The sequence below is a fragment of the Chlorocebus sabaeus genome, chromosome 20 (assembly GCF_047675955.1).
Source record: "Chlorocebus sabaeus isolate Y175 chromosome 20, mChlSab1.0.hap1, whole genome shotgun sequence".
Taxonomy (NCBI): domain Eukaryota; kingdom Metazoa; phylum Chordata; class Mammalia; order Primates; family Cercopithecidae; genus Chlorocebus; species Chlorocebus sabaeus.
In genome coordinates, this window is record NC_132923.1 from 70,119,881 (window position 1) to 70,147,415 (window position 27,535).

The 27,535-nt window shown below is 38.0% G+C and overlaps 1 protein-coding gene across 1 annotated transcript; it reads right to left on the bottom strand.

Annotated features, from left to right (window-relative positions):
- DYNLT5 (dynein light chain Tctex-type family member 5) lies at window positions 1-26,380 on the bottom strand. The gene is made up of 5 exons (XM_007978394.3): window positions 26,249-26,380; window positions 23,784-23,905; window positions 8,053-8,144; window positions 2,635-2,759; window positions 1-1,795 (listed from the first exon to the last, which is right to left on the bottom strand). The coding sequence occupies exons 2-5, from the start codon at window positions 23,900-23,902 to the stop codon at window positions 1,592-1,594; spliced, it is 540 nt and encodes a 179-aa protein (XP_007976585.1). The 5' UTR covers window positions 23,903-23,905; window positions 26,249-26,380; the 3' UTR covers window positions 1-1,591.
- Between the last annotated feature and the right edge of the window lie 1,155 nt (window positions 26,381-27,535).

A 27,535-nucleotide genomic window follows, 5' to 3' on the forward strand; every position in this document is an offset into this window, starting at 1 on the left:
TATATGTTAAAGAAGTTTCTTCATTTTGATTTATTCATACAAAATTGTGATATGATTACCCCCGCTGTTGTTCCGTGAAGGGAGATGTTCACAAATGTGTCATGAAAATATGAAGCTCATTTACTTATTATACTTATAATCTAATCCAGATTGAAAACTGGTCTGTGGAGACTGACAAATATTGGTTGTGATAAATTATTACATAGACATATTCCCACTAATGCACTAACAGGAAAAACATAGTGAAAATTGACAAATTCATTTTGAATAATCACTTTAAAAGCCAGAAAATAGCAGAAGGAAAGGGATTTTAAAAGTATCAATTTTTTACTATATGTCATTTTTGGGGAAAAGTAAGACACCAAAACATTTTAAAATTAAAGCATTGACTGGTGTTCCATTCGCTAAACTCTTTTTGATATGAATGACAAATTATTTTTTCCTTAAGACTACAGCATTGCTAATTTTCTCCATATGTGTACAATTTGTCTTTGACCTTTAATAAATGTCCTCTAGGCAGTCCACTTACCATCCAGGAACAACACCACAACATCGTTTTACTTGCACACAAAGACTTGAAAGCTTCATAAAAATAAATGATCCGTGGCATAAGATACATTAACCAGCAGAATAATAAGCTATTTCAGCCCTGTAAATTTTAGCGCCCATCTATTCAAATCCTCACTGGGTCACTTTAGTATTAAATTCATAGGAGTAAAATGGTAAATACACATGCTTTATTTGTTAAGGTGCCAGCTATATATTTTGTGGAAAAGTTTGTTAGCTCAGGATATTTAAAAACGATGTCTCTTTCCAATAAATGATTTTATGTGTTACAGACACATTTAGTATTAAGCATCATGTATATTTAATGTCACAATGTCTACTTCAGTGCCCCAAAAAGCCTTTATTCACTTTATAGTTTCCATTACTGAAGAGCCAACATTCAGTTCTCCCACAGTTGTGTAAAGTGCAGGCAAGCCACAAGAGCTTCCAGTTTTAGCTTGCAGCCCGTGGGACCACGATAATTGTTATGAAGCCATTAATTCTACCTCAGCAGTTTCAACTGTCAGGTACATGTAACAACAATTGCACTTAATGAATGCTGCTCAATGTATTAAGTACAAAATGAAAACCAGTATTCTTTTATATGCAGCACTGAGGCATATTATTTATCATTTGTGTGTACCCATGTTGAATATTCTGCTATCATTTATTGGTCAGGGTATATAGCCATAGTTTTTCTAAAGCTTTTCTTTATTAAAAAACAATGCAGGAAATTGTAACTCTCTAATTAAAAAATAATTAAAATAATTAGTACCAAAACAAATATTTAATAAGAATCTGTGTCTATGGAAAACAATCCAGCAAAACCAAGACCAAGTTCCTGCTTTAGAAAAACAAGATTCTTTCTGTGCTACCCTCCCCGACCCCAATCTTTACTAGAATATGAAAAAATTCAAAAGCTTCCAGTTGCTTGAAATATCAGTGTTGTTTCTTTCTCAAAGTTTTTGGCAGTAAAACTTTTGTATACAGACATACAGTCTGCCTCAGGATTTTCAAAAGTGAGAGCTAGATTTCTTATTTTCAGTCACTCAAGGTAAACTGCATAGACATTTGCAAGAGCGAAAAGAGAAGAATTTCTGAAAATGTAAGATGAAAAGGTATCATTTTTAGGATCCCAGAGGCATCTGCTTCCAATAAGTATGCTCTGCCTGTTCAGTTGTCCAATGTGAACAATCACAATTAGTTTATATCGTGGAATCATCAAGTCCTTGACCCGGGCTTTAATAACCTAGAAATGTAAAAAAAGGGAGGGTCTTCATTTAGCTACATTGAAACTCAAAAGTATTAACCTTTGTTATAAATATAGGGGATTTAATTTAATAGCATGATACATTGTAGATACTTTGAGTAATTGTTGTAGTACCATAACTATGATTCCCTTCAAGCATGGTCCTCTTGAGATAGAACATTCAGGGACAAAATCATAACACCAGCAATAAATCTACCTTTTCTAAGATACACGAAATAATTATAATCCAGAGCACAGAATTTAATAAATTACATTCTCTGAAAATTTATGTTAAGATGGCTTCATGTCAAAGAATGTTGGCATTGGAGTTACACTGTCTTATTCATGTCTAATTAAGGAACCATACATCTGGAGTCTCCTGTAATATAACTAATCATTAATGTTTATTAAAGAGTTTGTTATAAAAAAGAGAGTAGAGAAAACCTTGATGAAGTTCCAGCCCTGGGGTTGGTAAAAATAGAAACATGCTCAAAGTCTGTATTTGATGGCACTCAAAGAAGCTGCCTTAGTGAAGAGAAAACAATCATTGAAATGTTGTATCTTTTATAATAAACACTTTTATAAATGGGGCAGTTTTATACACTTTTACATAATGCACGCAAATGATGCACATGATTGTTTTAGACAAAGGTTTTATGTATACACACACACGTGCACACACACACACACACTCATATATGTAGAATATGACCTAATTATAAATATGCATTTTAACTGTTACTGCAAATTAATTCCCCTCATCAAAAAAGTAGAGGGTTCATTGCACTGTAGCAAATATTCTAGCCAATGTTAACACTTTGGGCAAATCACACATGTACCTCAGAAATGGTTTTAGTCATCTGTCTACAGAGCTCTGGTTCATATTCTTCTACTTGTAGATAGCTGGTTAACACATCTTTCAAAATATGATTGACAATGATCGCAGGAAAATGTTTGGGAGGACCTGAAAATACACATAAAATTTATTTCTAAAAAGTCATTTCAAATCATACCCACCCACCCCCTAGGCTAATCAAAAGAGTATTGAAACATGGAGGGATTTAATCATCTGGGCGGACTCTATTAAAAGAAACAAGTGGCTCTAATTAGATTTCCTGTCAAGTGCTCTGGGAGAAGAAGACAATATTTTCATACATTTACCTGACCATCTCAAAAGTGTGTTCAATATTGCTGGGGTTTGACCTTGAAAGTCTCTTCCTTCCCACGCCCCATTGTTAGGGATATACTTCAAAGTCTCAACAGCTTTCTAACTGGCTCTCTGCCTCTTGTATCTCCTGCTCCAATCTATCTACCAGATCTTAAGTGATATTCCCCTTAGCAAGGTCTAAGTTGTGGTTCCCTATGGCCCCTTCTTCCGCTACCACAGTGCCCCACTTGCAGACTGCTCCAGCCTCACAGGCTTCATCTGCCTATAAAGGTGCTCCTGTGTCTTTACTCTTGCTCTTTTGTTTTCAAATGGAATATCTTTCCCCATCTTGTTCATCTGAGAAACAGCCACTCATGTTTCAAGACCATCTCAAATGTCTTCTTCTCCAGGTAGCACTCTATCTCCTGTCAGGTAAAAATGTCCCTGCTTTGGGACAATGTCCCTCCTTTCCATGCACTGGGTCCCCACTGCCATCCTGGCTCCTAATCCACTTGATATTGGCTAAAGCATACCTGCGTTTCCAGTTATATGGTAAGCAAGCTCTGATTTTATCCTCCTCAGAGTCTAATACAATGCTAAAGGCATAAGAAATTTTTAATGTATGATTTCTAAATTTAAATAGAATTACAAATTTGATAGATAATAATCACTATATATGATATATGATTATATATTGTATACATATATAATAATGAATACATTTCAGTAAGCTTTTGTTGCATGTCAGGCAGTGTGATAAGCACTTTATATTACCTTATATAGTCTTCCAATAGATCTCTGAGGTGAATCTCACTGTTATCCCCAAGATTGGGGAATAGAGGAAGAGTTTTTAATAGATCCTGGAAGGCTGGTGTGAAGAGGGCTCCCCTGGGAGCAGTTTCTGTCCTTTGGTTGAGGAATGTAACCAGGCTGTGATGAACTCACAGGCAGGAGCCAGGGAAATAAACAGCTCCACCTCACACTTCTCACTCCCTCTGCCTCTCTGCTGAGGTTTCCCACTGGCGGAACTTAACCAGAAGGTTATAGCCCTCTGACTGCAGTTCAGTTAGGTGAGCCTCTTGAGGTTCTATAAATGGTATTTTTATTTTCATGAAAATATAGAAATTGTTGAATTCCATTTAAATCATGGCAGGGTGGGGGTGGAGAATGAATCTGGATAGGTAAAGTGGTTCTTAGAGATCGCCCCATCACCTCCTGCAAACCCAAGCGTAGGGCATGGTTGATTGACCCAGGGGTAACAATGCTCTGGGCCAGGACAATGAGAGTCTTTTCTTGGAATTTTTATTTTAAACTGCGAGTAGGAAAAAAGAGTCAGCCTCTTTCTGGTGGCAAAAGTTACCATGTGACTCTGAGGACCTGCTGGAGGCCATGTTTTTCATGGTGGAAAGGAGGCCAGGCCACCCAAACAGAAGAAAGTGCACACTGGTTAGTGCTGGTAAGAGGGTCCCGGTGGCACTTGAGTCTGTTTCCAGTAGTTCCATTGTACTGTGCTACCAATGTCCTTTGCACACTTTGCTTGGATTAAAAAAAAAAAGTCATTAACCAGATTCTGTTTTGAAAATACTTTGAAATATGGTAATAAAATATTCTTTTCTTACTTCTTTGTTACCTTTCCCCTAAACATCCAGAATCATCCATCAATGTTCAGCTTTTGACTTCTGAAATAAGCTCCTAAAACTACTTTCAGAGTCAACTGATGTGAATGGCAAAGCTTTTCTTCTCTTTTGAGATTTTTTTTTCCTTAGGAGAAAAAACATGTTTTAGAAATCAAAAGGCAAAGACCTGAAGGATCCGGACAAAAAAAATTTTAAAAACAAACAAAACTTGTCCTTAAAAATTAGATAAAGATAAGGTTACTTAATGTATGTGGGCCTCCACTACCCCAAATTGGGGTAATAATAAGAATTAGTACATATTTTTTTCTGTTAGAATTAAATGAGACAATATATTGAATATATTTAGAACAGTACTTGTCACACAATAAAACACTCCTTAGATATGTGATCTTATTAGTGTTATTGCTGTTATTGTAGTTATTGCATGTTGAAGGAAGAATTGGGGATTTACCTTGCTGAGAAGGTAGCAAGATGAAAGAGGACGTAAGTTGGGAGACAGTGAGGCCTGCAGGGTTGGGAAGGCCCCCATGGGGTGGTGCAAAATCAATGCTGAGAGATTGACAGGGTCTAAGAAAACCTGACATGGAGACAGGGCCTAAGCACTTCATGGAGCTGAACTCAAATAATCTCTCTCTCTCAGTATTTTGAATCTACTTTCCACTGTGCTGGCTTCATTCTCAAGGCAGGCTGTCTTGATGTAGTAGCAAAGATGGCCACCAATAGTTCTAGTCTGGCCTGGTGCTCACAGTCCGTGTTTGTAAACAACCAGGTGCCACTATACTCACAGTTCCAGAAAAAGTCCTGTGGAAAACTTATTCCATAATTAACATGAAGTTACAATGAATATCATGGAAGGTTTTTATTCTTAGTGATCTATAGTAAGGTCCTCGAGTCAGTCACATTCAGGAGTAGTAACATGATGAATGGAGAGATTTAAACATATTACATCATTTGATGTAATTACCTAGCATCCCTATGATGTATAGACTATTATCCCTATTTATAAGTGAAGAAACTGAGATTCAATGATGCTAAATACCTTGCTCAAGGAATTAGCAAAATTAGTATTCAAATTCAGATATGACAGATGCTACAGCCTGCATTTTCTTTGATATTTGTTTTAGTAATTAATGAGGAGTATGTAAATGGTATTTTATTATAAGAAACACAGTTTCCTTTTCTATTCCCTTTTTTCCTTTCATGAATTTTACTCATGTTTCATCTCATTTTTTTAGCTGTAATTATTTACATAAATGCTCTCATTTAAGATGTGTTTAGATGATGCAAACCTTATCAAACAGAATGAAAAATTAATTAAACATAATAGTGCTGGTGATTGGCTGATATTTCCTTCCACTTTTCTGGCCAGTATTACACTGTAAAGATATGATAAACTCTTTACCAAAGTCCCACTGATATAGTTTGGATATTTGTCCTCTTCAAATCTCATATTGAAATGCGATCCCCAGTGTTGGAGGTGGGGCCTGGTGGGAGGTGTTGGGGCCAGGAAGGTAGATCCCTCCTGAATGGCTTGGTGCTGTCCCAGCGGTAGTAACTGAGTTCTTGCTCTATAGTTCTCCCTCTATTAGTTCACATGAGAGCTGGGTGTTTGAAACAGCCTGGCCTCTCTCATGTTCCCTCTCTTGCCATGTGACATACCAACTCTCCTTCCCTTCTGCCATGTCTAAAAGCTTACTGAGGTCTTACCAGAAGAAGATGTTGGCACCACGCTTCCTGTATAGTCTCTAGAACCATGAGCCAAATAAACCTCTTTTCTTTATAAATTACAGTCTCAGGTATTTCTTTATAGCAATGCAAAATGGACTAATACATCCACAAAATACTTTTCTTATGTTAAATAAACCCAGAAACAAGTAGAAGTGGAAATACAGTTTTGATTAAGTATTAATAAAATGGATGGTTGAATGCTTTAAAAAGTGAATTGTCAAGCATAAAATACTTTAATTATTTAAAAATTCACATAGACTATTGTAGGAAAATATGGTTGTATTTCATCTATACTAAGCTTTTTCTAAAATTACTTTTCTAATGTGGTTCATACTCAGTACTTCTAAAACTGATAAGATACTTTATTTGAGAAAACAAGTTGCAAAAAATATCCTTATGTAGAAACATAGGGATTCACATGTCACCTGCCTCATCTTGTTGAAATCTGATTCAAACCCTTCCAGCATGCACAGCTCAAAGTCATAGACACTTTATGGCTAAGAACTTTTAGTTGCAAGTGAGGGAAAACCTGACCCAAACTTAGCTTGCCTAACTGAAAAGTTAAAGGATAGTCAATTGGATTTAGGACTCAAATGACGCCATCAGGATTCTGTTGTTCTCTCTGAGTTTCAAGTCAGGGCAAGATGGCAGACACTGCCAGAGCCCCTATATTCCTTCAAGTTTCAGGGCTTTATGTTCTTCTGCAACAGGCCAAACAACATTTTCTGAATTTAATTTAATCTCAAAGGCTTTGATTGGATTGACCATGGTTATATGCCATCCTAGAATCAGTCACTGCTCTATCTATAAAGCCAGTGCCAGCTTCATCAGAATGTTAGGATCAAAAGTGGTGACAATGGTGGAATTTCAAAGGAAATTTAGTAAAGTTACCAGAGAAGTATAAAAGTATATTGGATGGCAGGAATATTAGCTGTCAACCACAGGCACTGTGAAAATACCAGTAAATTGGCTAATTATGGAGCCGTGTAATCCATGTAGTCTTTGGGATTCCTGTAGAAAACTGGCTACAAGGCCGAAGGGGACATGCTGATGGTCTATACTTTTCTTGGGGTTAACTGGCCACAGATGGAATCACCTTGGCCCATAGAGTCTTCCTTTGCCCCTTGGTAAATCTCTGTGGAATTTCTATATAGCAGTAATTATATATGAATTCAGATAATAGTGGGCAGGTACGCGTTTAGAGAAAACAAGTGGGTCTATGAGGAAACATGGGTGGGAAAAGATATTTGCCGTGGACTCCACTTGGGAGTATAGGGGCAGGTGCAAAGATCTTTGTTTTCAAAGACTCAAAACCTCAGTGGTAATGGATAAACATCTCTGTCAACAGGGGACTGTGAGTCATTTACCTTTGCTTTGAGTTTGTTTTTTTCTTTCACCTATTAACAACACTGATTGGTTTTGTTGGCTAAAACATCAATATTTATCTCTTTTATTTAAGTCATATCTCCCTATGTACCCAGAAATACTCAGTGAATTTGTTAAGTCAGTGCCACCCAGTGAATTGCTTGGCATTTGGGAAACATTAGTAAAGAAAAGTAAGATAGCGGGTGTTGCTACCATTCTGCTGAGGAAGAAACTAAAGCAACATCAAATCACTCAATTCATTAAAGTCCCTTATATTGTGCTAGAATTGAAGACAATGCCAGGTTATCAAATATCATTTTTAAAAGCATCAGTCACCAGTTTAGAAGTTTAAAATAGGAGTGAGAGATAAAAGAACACACCCAACTGATAGGTGTTTTCCATCTGAACTGTAAGGCGAGAGACATCATCACGCTGACTAGGTTCATCCATGTAAGACACAGTACTCGTAGAACTAAAAACAAGGGAGAAAACGAATTTTAGTCATTATTATAACAATAACAACAAAATACAATATTGCTTTAAGCTAAAATGTTACAAAGATGAAGTTTTGTCAGAAAATTTCAAGTAAGTCCTATGTAAATATCCCAGTGGTATATGGAAAGTCTAAAACATTTTAGAAATGGAAATATTAAGATGCAAAGGAGGTATTTGGAGAAGGCCTCAATGTGATGGCTGAAGCCCAGGGCAGTTACTCAGGTCATCAAATTATCCAGAAAGTGATCCTGGGTTGATGTATGTGTATGGGGTAACAGAACATACTTCAAAATCCATTGCCAGTCGTGTCTCTACCACTGATATAAAGCCTCTCCTCAAAGTAGACAAAGCTCACAAACAGGGCTGGGAGACATATGAGGAAGCTTAAAATATTGGGAAACAACTCTGTATACACATGGAGTATTATAAAGGGTTCACTATTATATGGAGTTCACAAAATCCCTTTAGTATGAAAAAGAAAAATGAGAAACTCATCTACGTGGTAAAGGAAACCGCAATTCACCAAAACCGTAATAAATTAATAAGCATCAATCACCCTTTTCAACATTATAAAAGGGTTTTGGTTTCATTATCAAGGCAATATGAGCTTATCCTGGTGCTAAACAGGAGACCCAAGCAAAGAGGAGCCCCCAGTGTCGCTCTAGCACTACTTAATTCAATTTAGTTCAGAGGAAATTCAGCTGCAACTAATGACAGTCTCAGAACGCTGCACCCTCAATTTTCTCCACCTGTGAAAATGAACGTTAAGACAGATGTCATTTCAAAGGGGAGGATATAATAGCATGTGTGTGTGTATGTGTGTGTGTGTGTGTGTGTGTGTGTGTGTTCAGAGTGACCACTTTTCTAAGCAGGCTATGTTTTTGCTTTAATTAAATAAAAATGAGATATTTGCTCTTAATCTTTGGGGATCTTTTTTCTTGCAAGGAATTTAAAATGCTTAGTTCTACACTGTGTGGAATTAATGAACTTCTTACAAATTGATATTTTAAGAAAATCACGGGTAATCTATTTTTAAAAATCCTTTAATGCAATACAACTTACATGATAAATTAGGGTTTACCCACTCGGTCCAAGAAAATGATGGAAGAAATTCTGGCTGCTTTTTTCATGGTGGATTTCTGGATGAGTGACTTAGTCTTTATTCTTATAACACCTGCCTTACTCAATTTACTGCTGCCCTTTGAAGTAGCAACCAACCTGTTTGGCCACACCGGCTGCAGGTGTTGTGGGCAATACCAAAGACTATTACTGCTGCTTTAAAAACCCAATGTTACATAAGTCCCTTGATTCTAAGATAAGTCAGTCTGTCGCATTACTATATGTGCTACTTTTAACTTTGGAAAACATTTCCCATGAATTATCTCGTTTTACTTTCACAATATCCTCTGAGGAAAGTAAAAGATTCATTATTCTACCCATTTCAGAGATAAAGGGAATGAGGCAAAGGGCTTAATGTTCATGTATAAAAGGCAGACAGATTTCAAATGTCCTGTTTACCTCTTAGTGACAAAGTCTCAAGTATGATTATAACTGACAGAATGAAAATAGGCGCAATGAAATAATTAATCACTGCAATTAAAACTTACTTGCACAAACATACAGAAGGTATTCATAAAAATTTCTTTTCTACTGAACACCATATTAAAAATTCATGGAGAAGAGGTGGTGCAAAACTCAAATTAGCTGGAGTGAAAAGTCCAAGACAATAAAAGCAAATAAGGATTTTGATAAACTGTTTTCACTATCAGCTACTGAAGATTGACAATCAGTGCACTTAATATTATTATCATTATGAAACTGGTAAATGTCATAAGGGCAGCTTAAAAACCCAACTGGTTGAAGATTGGTGTGCAAACAGAAAGTTTTGCAGATTGACTTTTTTTAAGTTATTGAAGATGAATTTGTTCAGTGCCCTTTTATTTCCACAGTAATCATGAAAACAGTGTATGCTCATTTTAAAAATTCAAAACATACAGAAAAACATAGAGAAGAAAGTAAAATTACACAAAATGCATTAACCCCAGTGGTTCTCTAACCCCTGTCAACATTAAGAAAATCATTTCAGACATTTGATTTTACCTATGGGCTCATATTAGAGATGCTTTTAAAAAAATTTTAAATGCATCATAGATTACTTTCCATGTCAATAAATAGCAAACAATACTTTAAATATCAAGACAATATTTAATATATGCACATTCTGGGCTTCATTTAACCATTTATACTCCATGCCTTTTAGGCTATTTCCAATATTCTACTATTATAAAGAAAATTATAATGAACATTGTGTCAGGGACTCTTATTTACTTTCTAAAGTTATTCTTTCCTTCTTCCTCGGTAGCAGAATCTTACATTTGTAGGACTATTCCTCTGCAGACTAACAACAAATTCTCAGTCTCTTTTTGTGCTATTGTGGCCTATGTGGCTTATGAGTCAATGAGATGTAAGTGGAACTGTTGTGTGGAAATTCTGAGAGGTTCCTCAAAAGAACTAATGCAGCCTATAGGAGCCTGTTTTGACCCTTCTTGGTGACTGGAATGTGGATATTCCAGAGCTCAGCACTATCTTGGGTCTTGAGATGACGTTGTAGATCACAGATAAGAAAGAAGCCTCTGAACTTCCTCTCTTCAGACTTATTTTATGTAAGAGAAAAATAAATTTCTATTTTGTTTAAACTAATGTTTATTATTATATGCAGCAGTAGATCTAACTGATAGAAAGTCTAATACAGAGTTTGCTACCTGGAAGTGGGATGCTACAAGTAATCAATAAATCATACAACTTGGGGCTGGCAGTGGTGGCTCATGCCTGTAATCCCCAGCACTTTGGGAGGCAGAGGTGAGCAGACCACTTGAGGCCAGGAGTTCAAGACCAGCCTCGGTAACATGGCAAAATCCCATCTCTACTAAAAATATATTTTAAAAAATTAGCTGGGTATGGTGGCACACACCTGAGATCCCAGCTACTTGGGAGGCTGAGGCACAAGCATGGCTTGAACCCGGAAGGTGGAGATTGCAGTGAGCCGAGATCATGCCGTTGCACGCCAGCCTGGGCAACAGAGCAAGACTCTGTCTCAAAAAACAAAACAAAACAAAAACCAGTAAAACCCATAAAACTTGGATTAGTTTTAGAAGGGAACTAGGGCTTTGAGGAGTAAATTTTCAAGATTTTGCTGGAAATCTGGTAATTATTTAAAAAAACTATTATTTTAGGTTAGGGGTACATGTGAAGGTTTGTTATATAGGTGAACTTGTGTCACGGGACTTTATTTTACAGATTATTTCATCACTCAGGTATTAAGCCCAGTACCCTATAGTTATCTTTTCTGCTCCTCTCCCTCCTCCCACCCTCAACCCTCACGTAGGCCCCAGTATCTGTCGTTCTCCTCTTTGAGTTCGTGAATTCTCATCATTTAGCTCCTACCAATAAGTGAAGACATGTGAAGCCTGGAAATTCTTATCCTCCAGAGGGAAAATATTTAATTAGTCTATTGCCTTCTGTGCCTTGGAAGGTTGACTGTGCATCAGTTAAGACTACAATGTCATAAAAAATTACAGGAAAAGTTTATTTTTTAAAACCTGTGTTTACGGCGTTATAAAAAGCTGAGATCTGATAGTTCCCACATTAGAATGAATGGGTTAGAAAAAGGGAGAGAGAGAAAAAGAAGAAAAAGTTGAATAGAAAAAAATAAGATATTGATTCCTTGAGAAAAGACAAAAGGAAGAGAGAAAATATTTAAAATACTTGCGGTTATGGGCAAACAGCATTAAACCAGAATATGGGCTTGGTAAATTTTTAGAAATAAAACAGTTTTATGTTTTAAAATTGGGGAATTGCCAATATCAGTTCAGAATACTGGTTTAGAAAAACCTGGGCATATTTTCTATTGATAAACAGCTTCACTCAATGAAATCTTTAAAGATAAATATGTGAGATACCCAAAAAGTAAATTTATAATTTTAATTACCAGTGCTATATACCTGGCACAATACATTTTTGGGGTATATATCACAACTTTACAAATGGATGGGTTTCAGTTGTCTATCATCAGACTTTCCCTAGTTTACAATGACAACCCTTCTAGACACGTCATCTCATTGCAAAGTGAATGCTATAGTTTTATTTTTTAAATATAAAAAATGTTCTTGCTGTCTCTGTGTTTTACCAGCTTGTTGGCATTTATGGAGAAAAAAATTCAATTGGCAAAATGTGTCCCAGAGAGTTATAAAGTTTTAGTAAGAAAGGTAGATGAAAAGTAATGCAATAAAAGAAAGTCTGGCCAAAACCACTGGTGAGAACACTTAACAAATTAACTAATATTATTGCAGATGGAAGAGTAACAACTTGTAATTCAATGAAAAATTCAGTGAATATCTGAAACCACATGTGCTATTGCTGAAAACAGCCTGCATACAGAAGTAGCTGCATGAAATTGGTCCAAAATAACAAAAATAATCCTTTTTATATGTACCTGACTGACACTGGAAATGCACCATGCTAATCCAACAGTATGCATTCTGATTATTTGTAGGAAAAAGATAAAAAAAAAAAAAAAAAAAGTTAAGAAGTTAGAGCCTGTAGTCCCAGCTGCTTGAGAGGGTGAGGCGGAGAATTACTTGAACCTGGGAGGTGGAGGTTGCAGTGAGCTGAGATCACGCCACTGTACTCCAGCCTGGGCAACAGAGCAAGATTCCATCTCAAAAACAAAAACAAACAAACAAAAAAAAAAAAAAGAAAAAAAAGAAAAGAAGTTAGAACATATTTACTCTTTAATGAAATTCATTTTTTCTTAAAAACATCTTGCAAATTTGCTTGCTGACCAGTCTTTGAATTACGTAGATAAACACGAGGCATGTCTTTTTATTATGACTGCTAGAGATGGTAACAGCAATTTCAGTTAATTCTCATCAGCCACAATAGCAATTAATTAGTATTGAGAACTCATTTCCAGACCTTTTCAATGTTATTATTATTGTACCTAGGTGTTTTCAAGCTGCAGGAAGAGATAATATTGAATGCATATGTGGCCTTAGAAACATTAAAGTAGTATATTTAAAGGTTAGAATATCATCTTTTCCTTCTATTTGTAACCATGAAATGCCTGGAGCCACCATATTTATAAATATAGTATCATTTAAGTGTGTCTTTTGAGGGGCGGATAAGCTGTTACTAAAATCATGTGCTGCCTCCCAGTGGTGATATTTCAGAGTGCACAGAGAAAAGCAAGGTCTTCAGGGTACAAATTTGTACATTTGCGCTTTCCATTTTTCTTCATTCTTTCAACAAATATTTATTGCCCACAACATGTCAGGCACAGTGGGAAGTACTGGTAACACAGATAAAAATAAGAGCGCTTGTGCTCAAAAAACAGGATGTAGAATACAAGATTAAATATGCACAGAAACTCCTTTACTTGGGAACTTTCCACCTAAGACTATCCATGGATATTTTTATGAGTGTAATGCTCAAGACCAAAGCATACCAACTTGTCCCCCAGCAGTAGATGATGTTATTTGTCTGGTAAGATAAGTTAGTTTTGCAGCTATTTAGTTTATACCAAATGTGCTGGATTTTTATGTACAGGTATATCATATTTATTGTGCCTCACTTTATTCTGCTTTGTACACAATGTGTTTTTACAGATTGAAGGTTTCTGGCAACCTTGCATTGAGCACGTCTATCAGCATCATTTTTCCAATAGCATGTGCTTACTTCATGTCTCTATGTCACATTTTGTTAATGCTTGCAATATTTTAGATTTTTCATACTATCATATCTGTTATGGAGATCTGTGATGGGTGATCTTTTATGTTATTATTGTAATTGCTTTAGGGTGCCACAAACTGTATCCATATAAAGCAGCTGACTTAATTGATAAATGTTATGTGTGTTCTGACTTCTCCACTGACCAGCCATTTTCCCATCTCTCTCTCTCTTTGGGTCTTCCTATTTCCTGTGACACAACAATATTGAAATTAGGCCAATTAATAACCCTACAGGGGTCTCTAAGTGCTCAAGTGAAAGGAAGAGTCCCACATCTCTCACTTTCAATCAAAAGCTAGAAATAACCAAGTGTGGTGAGGAAGACATGTCAAAAGCAGAATTAGGCTGAAAGCTAGGCCTTTTGGGCCAACAACTAGCCGAGTTGTGACTACAAATAAGTAGATTTTTTGTTTGTTTGTTTGTTTGTTTTTTGAGACAGAATCTCACTTCGTCACCCAGGCTGGAGTGCAGTGGTATGATCTTGGCTCACTGCATCCTTGAACTCCCAGGCTCAGGTGATCCTCCCACCTCAGTCTCCCAAGTAGCAAGGACTACAGGTGCACACCACCACACCTGGCTAATTTTGTCCTATTTTTTTTGTACAGAAGGGTTTTGCCATGTTGCCCAGGCTGGTCTCGGACTCTTGAACTCAAGTGATCCACCCACCTCAGCCTCCAAAGTGCTGGGATTACAGGTGAGAGCCACTGCACTTGACTGAAAAGTTCTTGAAGGAAATTAAAAGTGTCACTTCAGTGAACACATGAATGATAAGAAAGCAAACCAACCTTACTGCTGATATGGAGAAAGTTTTAGTGGTCTGGATAGAAGATCAAACCAGTCATAAATTCCCTTAAGCCAAAGCCCAATCCAGAGCAAGGCTCTAACTCTCTTCAATTCCATGAAGGCTAAGAAAGGTGAGGAAGTACAGAAGAAGTTTGAAACTAGCAGAGGTTGATTCGTGAAGCTTCAGGAAAGAAGCCATCTCTGTAACATAAAAGTGCAAGGTGAGGCAGCAAGTGCTGATGTAGAAGCTGCAGCCAGTTACCCAGAAGATCTAAAGTCATTGGATAAGCTAAGATCATTGATGAAGGTGGCTACAATAAACAACAGATTTTCCATGTAGATTAAACAGTCTTCTTTTAGAAGATGCCACCTGGGGCTTTTATAGCTAGAGAGAGGTCAATGCCTGGCTTCAAAGCTTCAAAGGACAGACTGACTCTTTTGGTAGTGGCTAATGCAGCTTGTGCCTTTAAGTTCAAGGCAATGCTCATTTACCATCCTGAAAATCCCAGGGCCCTTGAGAATTATGTTAAATCTACTGCATTCTATAAATGAAACAAAAAAGACTAGATGACAGCACATCCTTATGGCAAAGTTTCTTGAATATTTTAAGCCCACTGTTGAGACCTGCTGCTCAGAAAAAAAGATTCCTTTAAAAATATTACTGCTCATTGACAATGCATCTGGTCACCCAAGAGCTCTGATGGAGATGTACAAGGAGATCAATGTTGCTTTCATGCCTGCTAACACAACATCCATTCTGCAGCCCATGGATCAAGGAGTAATTTTGACCTTCAAGTCTTATTTATTTATTTACTTATTTTTTTATTCTCAATTGATGTATCATAGTTGTATATTTTTATGGGGAACATGTGATATTTTGATCCCTGCATATACAATGTATAATGATCAAATCAGGATAACTGGGATATCCATTACCTCAAACATTTATCTTTTCTTTGTATTGGGAACATTAAAATTCCTCTAGCAATTTTTCCCTCTAACCTCCACTAACTATTTTGGAATATATAATAAATTATTGTTAACTATAATCTCTCTACTGTACTATTGAATACTAGAACTTATTCTATCTAATTATATTTTTGTATGCATTCTCCAGCTTCTTTTCACCCCACAAATCTTATGATTTAAGAAATTCATTTTGTAAGGCTATTGCTGTCATAGATGGGGATTTCTCTGATGGAGCTGCGTAAAGTAAGTTGAAAAGGATTTAGCATCCTAGATGCCATTAAGAACATTCATGATTCATGGGAGGAGGTCAAAGTGTCAAGATTAACAGGAGTTTGGAAGAAGTTGATTCTAGCCCTCAGGGATGACTTTGAGGGATTCAAGCCTTCAGTGGAGGAAATAACTGCAGATGCAGTGGAAATAGAAAGAGAACTTGAATTAGTGTTAAAGGATACAAAATTATAGCTAGATAGGATAAATAAGTTCTAGTGTTCTTACCACTGTAGGGTAACCACAGATGAAAATAATACATAGATTAAAATAGCTAGAAAGAGGACATTGAATGTTCCCAATGTGAAGAAATACTAAATGTTTGAGATAATGGATATACTAATCACACTGATCTGATTACTATACATTATATGTATGGAAAAATCACTGTGTACCCCATGAATATGTATAGTTGAAATTTTCAGTTAAAACATAACATTTAAAATGGTTGAAAAATAAATGGAACCTGAATATATGGCAGAATTGCTACAATCTGATGGTAAACTTAAACAGATGAGGAGTTGCTTCTTACAAATGAGCAAAAAAAGTGGTTTCTTGAGATGGACTCTACTTCGGGTAAAGATGCTGCGAACACTGTTGAAACGACAACAAATAATTTAGAATATTACATACACTTAGTTGATAAAGGAGTGGCAGGGTTTAAGATGAATGGACTAATTTTGAAAGAAGTTCTACTGTGGGTAAAATGCTATCAAACGTCATCACATGCTACAGGGAAATCTTTCATGAAAGGAAGAGTCCATTGATGTGGCAAGCTTTAAAATTTATTTTATTATTTCATTTCATTTTATTTTTATTTTATTTGAGATAGTGTCTCTTTCTGTTGCCCAGGCTGGAGTGTAGTGGTATGATCAAAGCTCACCGCAGCCTCAGCCTCCCAGACTCAGGAATCCTCCTGCCTCAATCTCCCAAGTACCTAGGACTACAGACAGGCACTACGATGACTGGCTGATTTGTTTGTAGGGAAAGGGGTGTCTCATTATGTTGCCCAGGCTGGTCTTGAACTCCTGGCTGCAGTGATCCTCTTGCCTTGGCTCCCCAAAGTTTTGGAATTATAGGTGTGAGTCACTTTGCCCAGTCTATTGTCTTATTTTAAGAAATTGCCACAGCTATCCCAACCTTCAGCAACCACCACCCTGATTAGTCAGCAGATGTCAACACTGAGGCAAGACCCTCCACCAGCAAAAAGATGACAACTTGCTGAAGGTTTGGATGATCATCAGCATTTTTAGCAATACACAATTTTTATACTAAGGTATGTACATTTTTTCTTTAGATAAAATGCTATTGAATACTTAATAGACTACACACAGAACAGTGTAAACAATTTTTATGTGCAGTGGGAAACTAAAACATTCATGTGACTTCCTTTATTGCAAAATACACTTTATTGCAATGGTCTGGAACTAAACCTGCAATATTGCTAAAGTATGCCCGTAGTTTTTAGGTATTTTACTCACATTATTTGCTCCATTTTACAAGTAAGACAAAGGTTATAATGGAAAGAAAAGATAATTTTCAAAAATGAAAGGGGCAGGAACATGACAAATGACATGTTCTTGTGGAACACCTTTTTTTTGAGTAGGGGTGATTCTGAAGGATAAAGAATGAACCATGCAACCTGTGAAAAGCACAGCTCTGGAATGATTGAAGGTAATTCAGAAATGGTGATTGACAAAGCACAACAATTTTAAGTATGTGGATGGAAGACCAGAGTTAGTGTCTGAAGCCTATTGAGCTAATGCTCATCCAAGAGCAAGGGAGGTGATAGTCAAGCACAGCTGATGAACTTTTGTTGCAGCTCCTGGATGAAATGCACTGGTTCAAAGCTGTGTCATGCTGGGCAATCACCAGACAGGTGATGCTGGGAGTGTGGGTGCCATGAATACCTCTACAAAGCTGTGGAGATCATCAAGGAGAAGTGTGACCTATTACAACAGATTTCCAACACAAATGAAACTGTTCTTTTGGGTTTTTAAAAAATAGATGCAACAATGGAATGTGTCAGCATGGAGGTAAAAGTGTACATTAAAAAAATCTGAACAAGCATTTTTCTATTTGCTGTAAATACATCTTACGTCTCTAAGAGGAAAGCCCCTAGTCACTCTGGACTTAACACATACACAGACCTGTGAACCTAACTTGTTTGTGAACGAAAGAAACTTGCTTGCTCAGGAATTGATAAAGTACAACAATTATTCATTCGATGATCACAAAATATTTATTGAGTGACTACTATATGCCAGGCACTATTTTAGGTCTTTGGGATACAATACTGAAAAACAAAAACAAAAACAAAAACAAACTATGGTCTCTGCTCCCATGGAAAAAGGAAAGACAATAAAATCCTAAACAAGCAAATTATATATTATGATAAAAGGTGATACACGCTTCAGGGAAAGAAAAATAGAGCAGGTTAAGGGCGTTTGGAATTGGGTGGAGGAGAAGATGTGATGTGCAATTTCAAATGAAGTGGTCAAGGTAGGCCTTCATGAACAAAGACAGGAGGTGAGGAAATGAACTACATGGATGGCTGAGGCAAAGGTGTACCAGGAAGAGAGAACAGCACATGCAAAGCCTTTGAGACAGAAGGCTGCTAGTGTGTTTGAGAAAATGCATGGAGACCAGCAGCAGAGGGAGGAAGAAGAAAAGGAGTGAACGGAGATAAAGTTGCAAAGGTGTCAGGTAGCTAGATCACGTTTGGCTTTGTGGGCCATTATTCTGTAAGTTCTTACTCTGATAAAGTAGACACACCCCTGTATTTTGTGAGAACTATTAACTTTCTTTGCCAAATGGCGACATCAGGTTTTACTCTCACATCCCTTACCAACATTTGGTATTACTCTCTTTTCTCATGTTTTGCCATTTGGTATCTTGCAAAATGGTATCTTGTTTTAATTTATATTGTTTCTGCTTGAAAGTGAGTTTTAGCACCTCTTCATATTCTGCTTAGCCATTTGGGCTTTGTTTCTGAAAATTGCTGTCTTCTTTGACTATTTTAAAAATTGTTTTCCTAGCATAAGTTGTTAATGTGCAGGATTAAAAAAACGTATATGTATCTTCGGCCAGCCTATTGACTATGTCTATTGCATCCTTTGTTGAACAGAAGCACTAGATTTTATTGTGGTTATATTTATCCAAAAATTATTTTGCTCTATGGTTTGAGTTTTCATTTTGGGATCTTCTTTCAGAAATCTTTCCTTACTCCTAGAACACAAAGGTATGGGTCTGTGCTCTCTTCTCTTAGCTTTGTTAACAGATTTCCACATTTTGGTCTTCCATCTGGAGTTTATCTATGCAAAGCGTATAAGGTAAGAGGTCAGCTTCATTTTCCTGCATACAGTGAGCCAGTGTTCTGCCAACACAATCTATAATTTTCCCATTTACAGACATAAATGGGGATAAAAATATCTTCTCTATTTAACTTACACAGATATCATATGTGAAATGGCTTAATAACCTATAAAGTACAATACGATATTAGTTGTTATTGTGGTTTCATTTGGAAACATAGCCATTTCAGTTTTCCCAAACTGTTTTATCTTTTGGGGGGAGGCTGTGTCTCAGGCAGATCTTGTTGGGGGCTTTAGTTTAATGTAGATGGCGATACAACTTATCTCCTAACTCTGATCTTCTAATCTCTAGCCTTCTCCTTCAGGTATCAAAATGAAGAAATTGTTCTAGCAACACCATTTTCAATTGCCTATAAACAGCTCACAGTAGTATAGATTGAATGATGGAATACATTCATCACTGTTGAAATGAAGTAATGAATGCAATCATTTCCATTTTGGGCACTTTTACTGGGAAGACCTAGACAAATGTGAAAAAAGTTACCAGGCAACTCTCAGTTTCCCTGAAAAATGAACTTACCTAAATTAGAAACCTATAGTTATTCACCTTTATATGCCTAATTTGTGGCACAGTAATTGGCACATAGAAGCTAATAAATCCTGAATAAATGAAGAAATACATATAGTGTGGCCTAACTGGCATGTTAGATGTCATCAGTGGGTTCACATGGGGAGCTGTGGGATCCATACAGAAAGTTCTGGTAACATGGCATCACTGTAATTTTGGTTTGAGGCAAAGGAGAGAATGTTCAGCCCCCAACCTTGTCCCTAATCTACTAGTGGAACTCCTGGCCTCACAGATAACAAGCCTGGATATCATGTCACATGATCCTGTGAAAGTAACTTGACCTCATAGCTTCTGTTTCCATTTTAAGAAAATGAGAGAAGCACATCTGTTCAAACACTGTTCAGTGTCTGCCAAAGCCTGAGCTTCCAACAAGAAAGATGTCATTGTAAAGACCTGCTGTTACTGTGGATGGGAAACAGAAGGTTCTGGTGAATGAACATAATAGTTTGATTACTGCAAATCCCACATGGATTGCCAATTTTCAGGAAATGAAAATACTCGACTAATAAACAAAAGCCCATTTTGCTGCTTGCTAATTCTGTAGCTTCGGAGCCTCGATGTCTCTAAGCTTCTGCTTTTTCATTTGTCGAATGGGGGAGATAATAACATCTATCTTTATAGAGCAGGAGTCGGCAAACATTTCTGTAAAAGGCCAAATAGCAGATATTTTTGGGTTTTTCAGGCCCTACGGTTTCTTTTGTAACTAACTCAACTCTGCTGTTGTGGTGCGAAAGCGGCCAGAGACAACACATAAGTGAATAGGAATGGCTGTGTCCCAATAAACTTTATGCACATAGAGATTTGAATTTCTTATTATTCTTACATGCTGCAAAAAAAACTGTTCCCCTTTTGATTTTTTTCACCTATGTAAAAACCATACTTAGCAAAACAGATGCAGATTGGAATTGGCCTTTGGGTCATAGTTTGTCAACTCCTATTATGGAGCTTCTGTGGTACATAAATAAGGTTCATGGTAAGGGCTCTATAAATCTTAGCTATTATCATCCTTATTATTATAAATTGTTTAGATAAAAAGTAATTTGAAATTACAGATGGAGTATGATGACAACTATGTAGTGTACTGTCTGGACTCAGACAGTATGGGTCTGATATACGTATGTCCAGGTCTAACAGAAATATGCCAACACACTAACAGTTACCATGTTAGGATAATAAGATCCAGCTTAAGATGCTTCTGTTTTTTCTTTAATAAAACATAAAAATTACATTAAATTGAAAAGATAATCTAAAAACAGACCCAATCTTGAAAACAGTTCACAATAATATTTAATATAAATTTAATCTTCTTTTTGTAATTCAGAAGACATTTCAGATATTTATTCTGTCTGGGGATCACTGTGAAGCATTAGTTACAACTGTGGAAGACTGCAGACACGGAGACCAAGACTGTAGGGCTAAATCTATGCTGATCTTATACCACATATAAGAAGCAACTTTTCAAGGAGGTCTGCCTTTACTCTTCTTGTCCTCTTTATAAGTGTGGTTACTGTTAAAAAAATAAGTCCATAGTCTATTGAAGGAGATAGATGAGAGAATCACCAAATATAGGTGCATATGGAAGGCAAAAGCAGTAGGAGAAGAAAGGCAGATCATCCAACCCAGTCTGGAGGTGGAGGTGGTTATAGATGGGTAATTAGACAGCACTTCCCAAAGAGGTGGAGATGAAGTGAAATTCTGATGGAAGAAGTGAAGAAAGCCAAGGGAATAGTGTAAGAAAAACATTTCAGGCAAGGAGTCCAGGTACCCCATGGGGAAGCAACATGGGGCAATGGCTGGGGGCCAGATAGAGCACTGAGGGATAATTGAGTATGACTGGAGGGGAGGATGCCTGCAAGATGGTGGGGAAGATGGTGCTATGGAAGTAGATAGGGGTCTGTGAACTTTGTATCTCATAGTCAGGATTTGGGACTGTATTCTAATCATTAAGTCAAGTTACTTGACCTGTAAACTTCAGTTATTTCATAGTAAAGTGGTATAAATGATGCCTATCTAGCAGGACTAATGCTGGGGAGATTCAGTGAGATAATGTATTTCAGTCCTTAATAACATTCAGAATGTTTTACATTATTGAAATTTATATTTTCAAAATTGTTTTAAAGTAATTTTCAAATGAAAGTTATATGTTTTTCCATAAAACACTGCAATTTCGAAACAATGCCTGCATTTGATAGTCACTAAGTTTCCAGAATTTTTCTACTAGTTGAAGCCTCATTCATGAAGGAGAATAACTTGTACTGTCTAATTCCAGACAGTGAGGAAGCCAATGGAAAGCAAATATTAATACAAGTTAGCGTGGGGTGGCGGAAGCCTCCTAAATAGTCTGCATTGCAAGGGGATTTGGAAGCTGATCATTTGCTATTTAAGAAAAAAAGTACAAATAGAGGATCCATTCTAAATGTTTTGTTTGAGAATCCAAAACCAAAATAGCTATCATTTAAATGTGGTTGTCAGTGAAAAATCTATCCTAATGTATTGATAAATACGATTTTTGTATTCTTGTTACTTTTAAAATATACTTATACTTCATCAATAAGAGGTTAAAACGAATGATCTCTAATTCTTCAAATGTAGCCATGCTCTGATTCTATAAGACAAATTTGTTTTGAAGGGGAAAAGATAAATGAAAGTCATGCAAGTAGGGATTACAATTTAATCTTTGGAGAGAGTATTTAAAAAAATATCATGGGTACATAATTTATGGCAGACTCTTACTTAAATAGTTTCTTGGAAAATGTAAGTTGAATTTAAGCTAACAATTAGTATTAAATAATTTAAAAAATAACCCATGCACTTAACTATTGGAAATAGCAGCCAGAAGAGCTTAGAAGCAAAAATCACAAAGATTAATTATTCTCCCACCTTTACTTCTGACATGTGCTGGGATTGCTAGTCTTTTATAGTCAGTTTCCCACCTGTAAAAGACATTGTATGTGTAATCCACAGACTTCCAGGGCTGGAACGTGGAGTTGTAAGTAAGCGTTAACACACTCTGAGAATAGAAAGATTTTGGTTTCAGAATTCTAATTATTCCAGTTCTTCTAGTCTCTGTTCTGCAGGATACCCTAGTTCCTGCTTCCCAATATATACCCAATCTACTACATCCTCCAGTCCTATAGAAACTAAGAACGAAAGTCTATGATTAATTGACTGCTACATCCATAATTTGTTTTGTTTTCTTCCCAACAGCAGTCAAAAGGAAATGCCATGACAATATTAAAAATTGATGCATATCTTTAGGAGAAAAGATGCAACATGTAGCAAGAGCCAAAAGATCTACTTACTGCCCTTTGACCTACTAATTATTCTTCTGGGAAATGACCAAGCAGAGACATATAGTAAAAGAGAAAAAAATGGAAACAAACTTAAAATGTCCAATAATTAGAGAATGATTAAGCAACCCAGAATCATAAGTTGACAAAATATTATGCAGTCATTTAAGAGGGTATGGAAAAAACTATGAAAATACATGACAAAATTGAATAAAATAATGTTAAGTACATTGTATGTGTATGTATTGATTACAAAAGTGCAAAACCTGTGTTATAAAATATTGAGGAGAAGAACTCAAAAGACATATAAGTGAGTCTGGTTTACACTCCATGTGGTGTTTCTTTTGAGCAGAGGGTTTTTTGGGATAATCTGAAATAGCAAAAATGCTGCTAGGATTAACACATCACTCAAGCTTTCTCTCTTTTTCTTTTTAAATATGGCCCCTAAAGATGACCTGAACCTTGTACTTGCCCATTTTATCTCTTTTTATGTCCCTGAGGAAGTGTTTTTTTTCCTCCTAATAAACATTACGAACCTATGTATTCCATAAATGATTTTACAGTTTTAGACAGTTACTCACTCTTTGGTGCGCCCATGAATTTCCTTTCGCCAAAATTCATGATTACTTAGAGAAGAAATACTCCCTCTTTTCTTCGATGAACGAGCTGCTCTGTCTTTAGTATTGTCTGACATCATCATAACCTATGTAAGAAGACTTTTGTAAAACAGTGAAAGAAAGATCTGGAAACATTTTAGTTAGTATAACAGGGACTAACCTCAAAGTACACAGATACTTTTCCTACCATTTTTGAACAGGGAAGTGGGGTTTCCTCAAGAGCAATATATAGTATTTGTTATTATTCTGATCAGTAAAACCGGAACTATGATAACTCTGAAAATGCTTATTTATGCAATAGTATACTTAATTTACACAAGCAGATATTAATCTATAGCAAAAATGCTTAACTGATGAAGAGGGAGGTCATTGACAAAAGATATGCATGTATAGAAGAAAGATGCTATCCTACATCAGAAACCAATATTTGTATTGCCCCCCAATTTAATCATAATATAACTTGGCTAATTAATATTTGCTGTCACTGTTACATTTTATTTTTGAGACAGGGTCTTGTTCTGTCACCCAGGTTGGAGCACAGTGGCATGATCACGGTTCACTACAGCCCCAAACACCTGAGCTCAAGTGTTCCTCCCAACTCAGCCACCTGAGTAGCTGGGACTACAGGTGTATGCCATCATGCTGGGCTAATTTTTTATTTTTCGTAGAGATAGAGTCTATGTTGCCCAGGCTGGTCTTGAACTCCTGGGATCAAGCAATCCTGCTTCAGCCTCTCAACGTGCTGGAATTACAGGCGTGAGCCACTCTACCTGGCCTATTTTATTATTTTAGAGACAGGATCTAGCTCTTGTTACCCAGGCTGGAGTGCAGTGGCATGATCATAGCTCACTGTAACTTTAAACTCCTGGGCTCAGGAGGTCCATTCACCTCAGCCTCCCTAGTAGCTAGGACTACAGGCCTGCACCACCATGCCTGGCTAATTTTTAAAAATTTTTGTAGAGACACGGTCTATGTTGCCCAGGCTGGTCTTAATCTCCTGGCCTTAAGTGATCCTCCTGCCTGGGTCTCCCGAAGTGCTGGAATTACAGTCATAAACCACTGTGCCTGACCCGCCATGACTTTAAAAAATAATATTAGGGGTAGGGGGCTAGAAAATAAATAAATAAATAAAAATTAAAATTAACCTTGGCTTCTCAAAGATTTTTTGTTGTTTTGTTTTCTCGAGCAACATTTACATACTTTGTAAGGAGCAAATAGGATTTAACTTTTAAATAAATAATTTATTGAAAAACTCCCTCCTTCCTACTAATACTTGTTAAAGAGCTTGGTAGTAGCAATGGACTTCCCAGAACTTAGACTATAACTCTAATGCCTCACTGCCTACCTACAAATTTAGGTATTCATTTAAATTATTTCACAATCTATAAATGTGAGAGCCCCAATAAGGAAATACTGTGCTAGTCACCAAAGCTTAAAAATAAAAGAAAATCGGCCGGGCGCGGTGGCTCAAGCCTGTAATCCCAGCACTTTAGGAGGCCGAGACGGGCGGATCACGAGGTCAGGAGATCGAGACCATCCTGGCTAACACAGTGAAACCCCGTCTCTACTAAAAAAATACAAAAAACTAGCTGGGCGAGGTGGCGGGCGCCGGTAGTCCCAGCTACTCGGGAGGCTGAGGCAGGAGAATGGCGCAAACCCGGGAGGCGGATCTTGCAGTGAGCTGAGATCCGGCCACTGCACTCCAGCCTGGGCGACAGCACGAGACTCCCTCTCAAAAAAAGAAAAAAAAAAAAAAAAAAAAATTAAAGAAAATCCATGCCTTCAAGGAGCTGCCACTTGAGTGGTAGGGCAGACATGAACATACCCTAAAACCCAGTGGCATCAGTGTCAGAGCAGAGGTGCTGTGTGTGGGTGTGGGAGGCAGCGTGGTGTGTGTGTGCACGTGAGTGTAAGCGTCCTTGAGTATGTACCTGTGAGTGTGCATCTCTGTGTGTGCAGGTGCCTGTGTTCGTGTGTATGAAGGTGTGTGTGTTTTTGAGTGTGGGAAGATACACGGCCTGATTAGGTGGGTCATTTAGGTTTTGCTGCAAAGCCACATAGACCCATCTCGACCTCAGCTGTTTCCAAAGCTGCCCTGCAGGCCGCCCCCTCCCCAAGAAAGGCCAGAGTTGCAACCTGGAGGTCCTCATGGGTGCGGCCAGCCACAGGAAGACCGCCCAGGGTCAGGGGATGACCTTGCTGGCCAGCTCTGCGTTGGCTATCACTCTTGAAGCCCAGCCATGCAATGGGGCAGGGGACGAGCTGTTGGGTCCGACTTTCAGTTCCCAAATTTGGGATCATTTTTTCTTATTTGCTGGGGAGAGGAGGAATAAGGTGACTGAGAGATCGGGGCCAAGTCGGGCCATTTCTCAACAAAGGGCCGATCCCTTGCCCCCTGTCCTGACGAGCTGCAGAGAGAGCGACCCTACCTGCAGCAGGAAGGCTTCACCCGGAGCCTCCCAGACCTCCGGCTCGTTCACTGCAGACGCTGCGCGCGGCGCGGCTCCGGTCTCCCGGGCCTCACTCAGCCGGCGGCCGCCGGCGCACTCCCACTGGACTCTGAGACCGGTCTCCAGGGTGACCTCAAACAGCGCCCTCGGCCCGCCCTGGCCGGACTTGGCCGCTGAGTGGCCCTCTGAGCTGCCCTAAGGATGTAGAGGATCTCATCTTCACCGCCCACTGGGGGTCGCCTGAGCCCCGCTGCGTCCTGGGTTGGAGGCGAGCTGGAGGGGAACTGGTTCATTCTGTAGCGAGGAGGACATTTGGGACTAAAGGCATTTGCACCCCGAGGGTCCCTCATCAAGTTCCTTTCCCCGCAGAAGTCGGGGGCAGGAGTGGGAAATGCTGCGGTTTCCTAGGACAGGAAATCCGAGTCTCAAAGACAAAGTAAAGTAGCCCCTGCCCTTTCCCCGACCCGTAATGCTGCTTTACACGTTCCCCCTCCAAGGCACAGGCGGTGGGTGATGGAGGTAATTGAGCGCTTACATTGGCCAGATACCCCAGATACCGACAAACATTGGGATTTAGTCGTCAAACATTGGGATTCCTAGTCCTGTCAAGAAAGGAATGTTCTCCCTTTAAAGGATTTGGAGATTCTAAAATGTTAAATAATATGCCCAGGGCCCCTGAAACTCATGGTCTTAACTCCAATGTATTACAAACGGGACTGGGTTCTTTCACTTTCCTTAACACGACTCTTCCGAGCCTGTTAATGGCTAAGAAGCTTTGAAATGGAGACTGTTTGGGGTTGAGGACCTACCTTCTGGTATGAATGGGCCTTTCCTCTTCCTTAGCAACTATCCCCAGCCTAAGCCCATTGGGCCTCCCCAAACCAAAAGCAAACAAAATAAACACTATAGGGACCCTCCTGTAGTGGGCAATCATTGGAAACAGACACAAGATGCCTCCAAGCACCTAGCCAAGGGCATGGCTCTTGATGAGTGTCCTGCAGCAATTAGCATTAACTGAAAGTAATACATTGGGATTCCGGGGGAGCACAGTGTTAGGATAGTGTTGGAAGAAGAACAATAGGTTCTTTTGCCTATCCCAATCCCTACTCACGGAAAGATAAGATCAGGAAAGGATTGTTGACTGAATATACTATGAACTAGGTAGGAACTGCTGGGTGATGGATAAACATTATCTCATTGAATCTGTTCAGCGTCTATGACATAGGGGACATTGCTCTATCTTTTTTTAAGATAAGGAAATGTAGA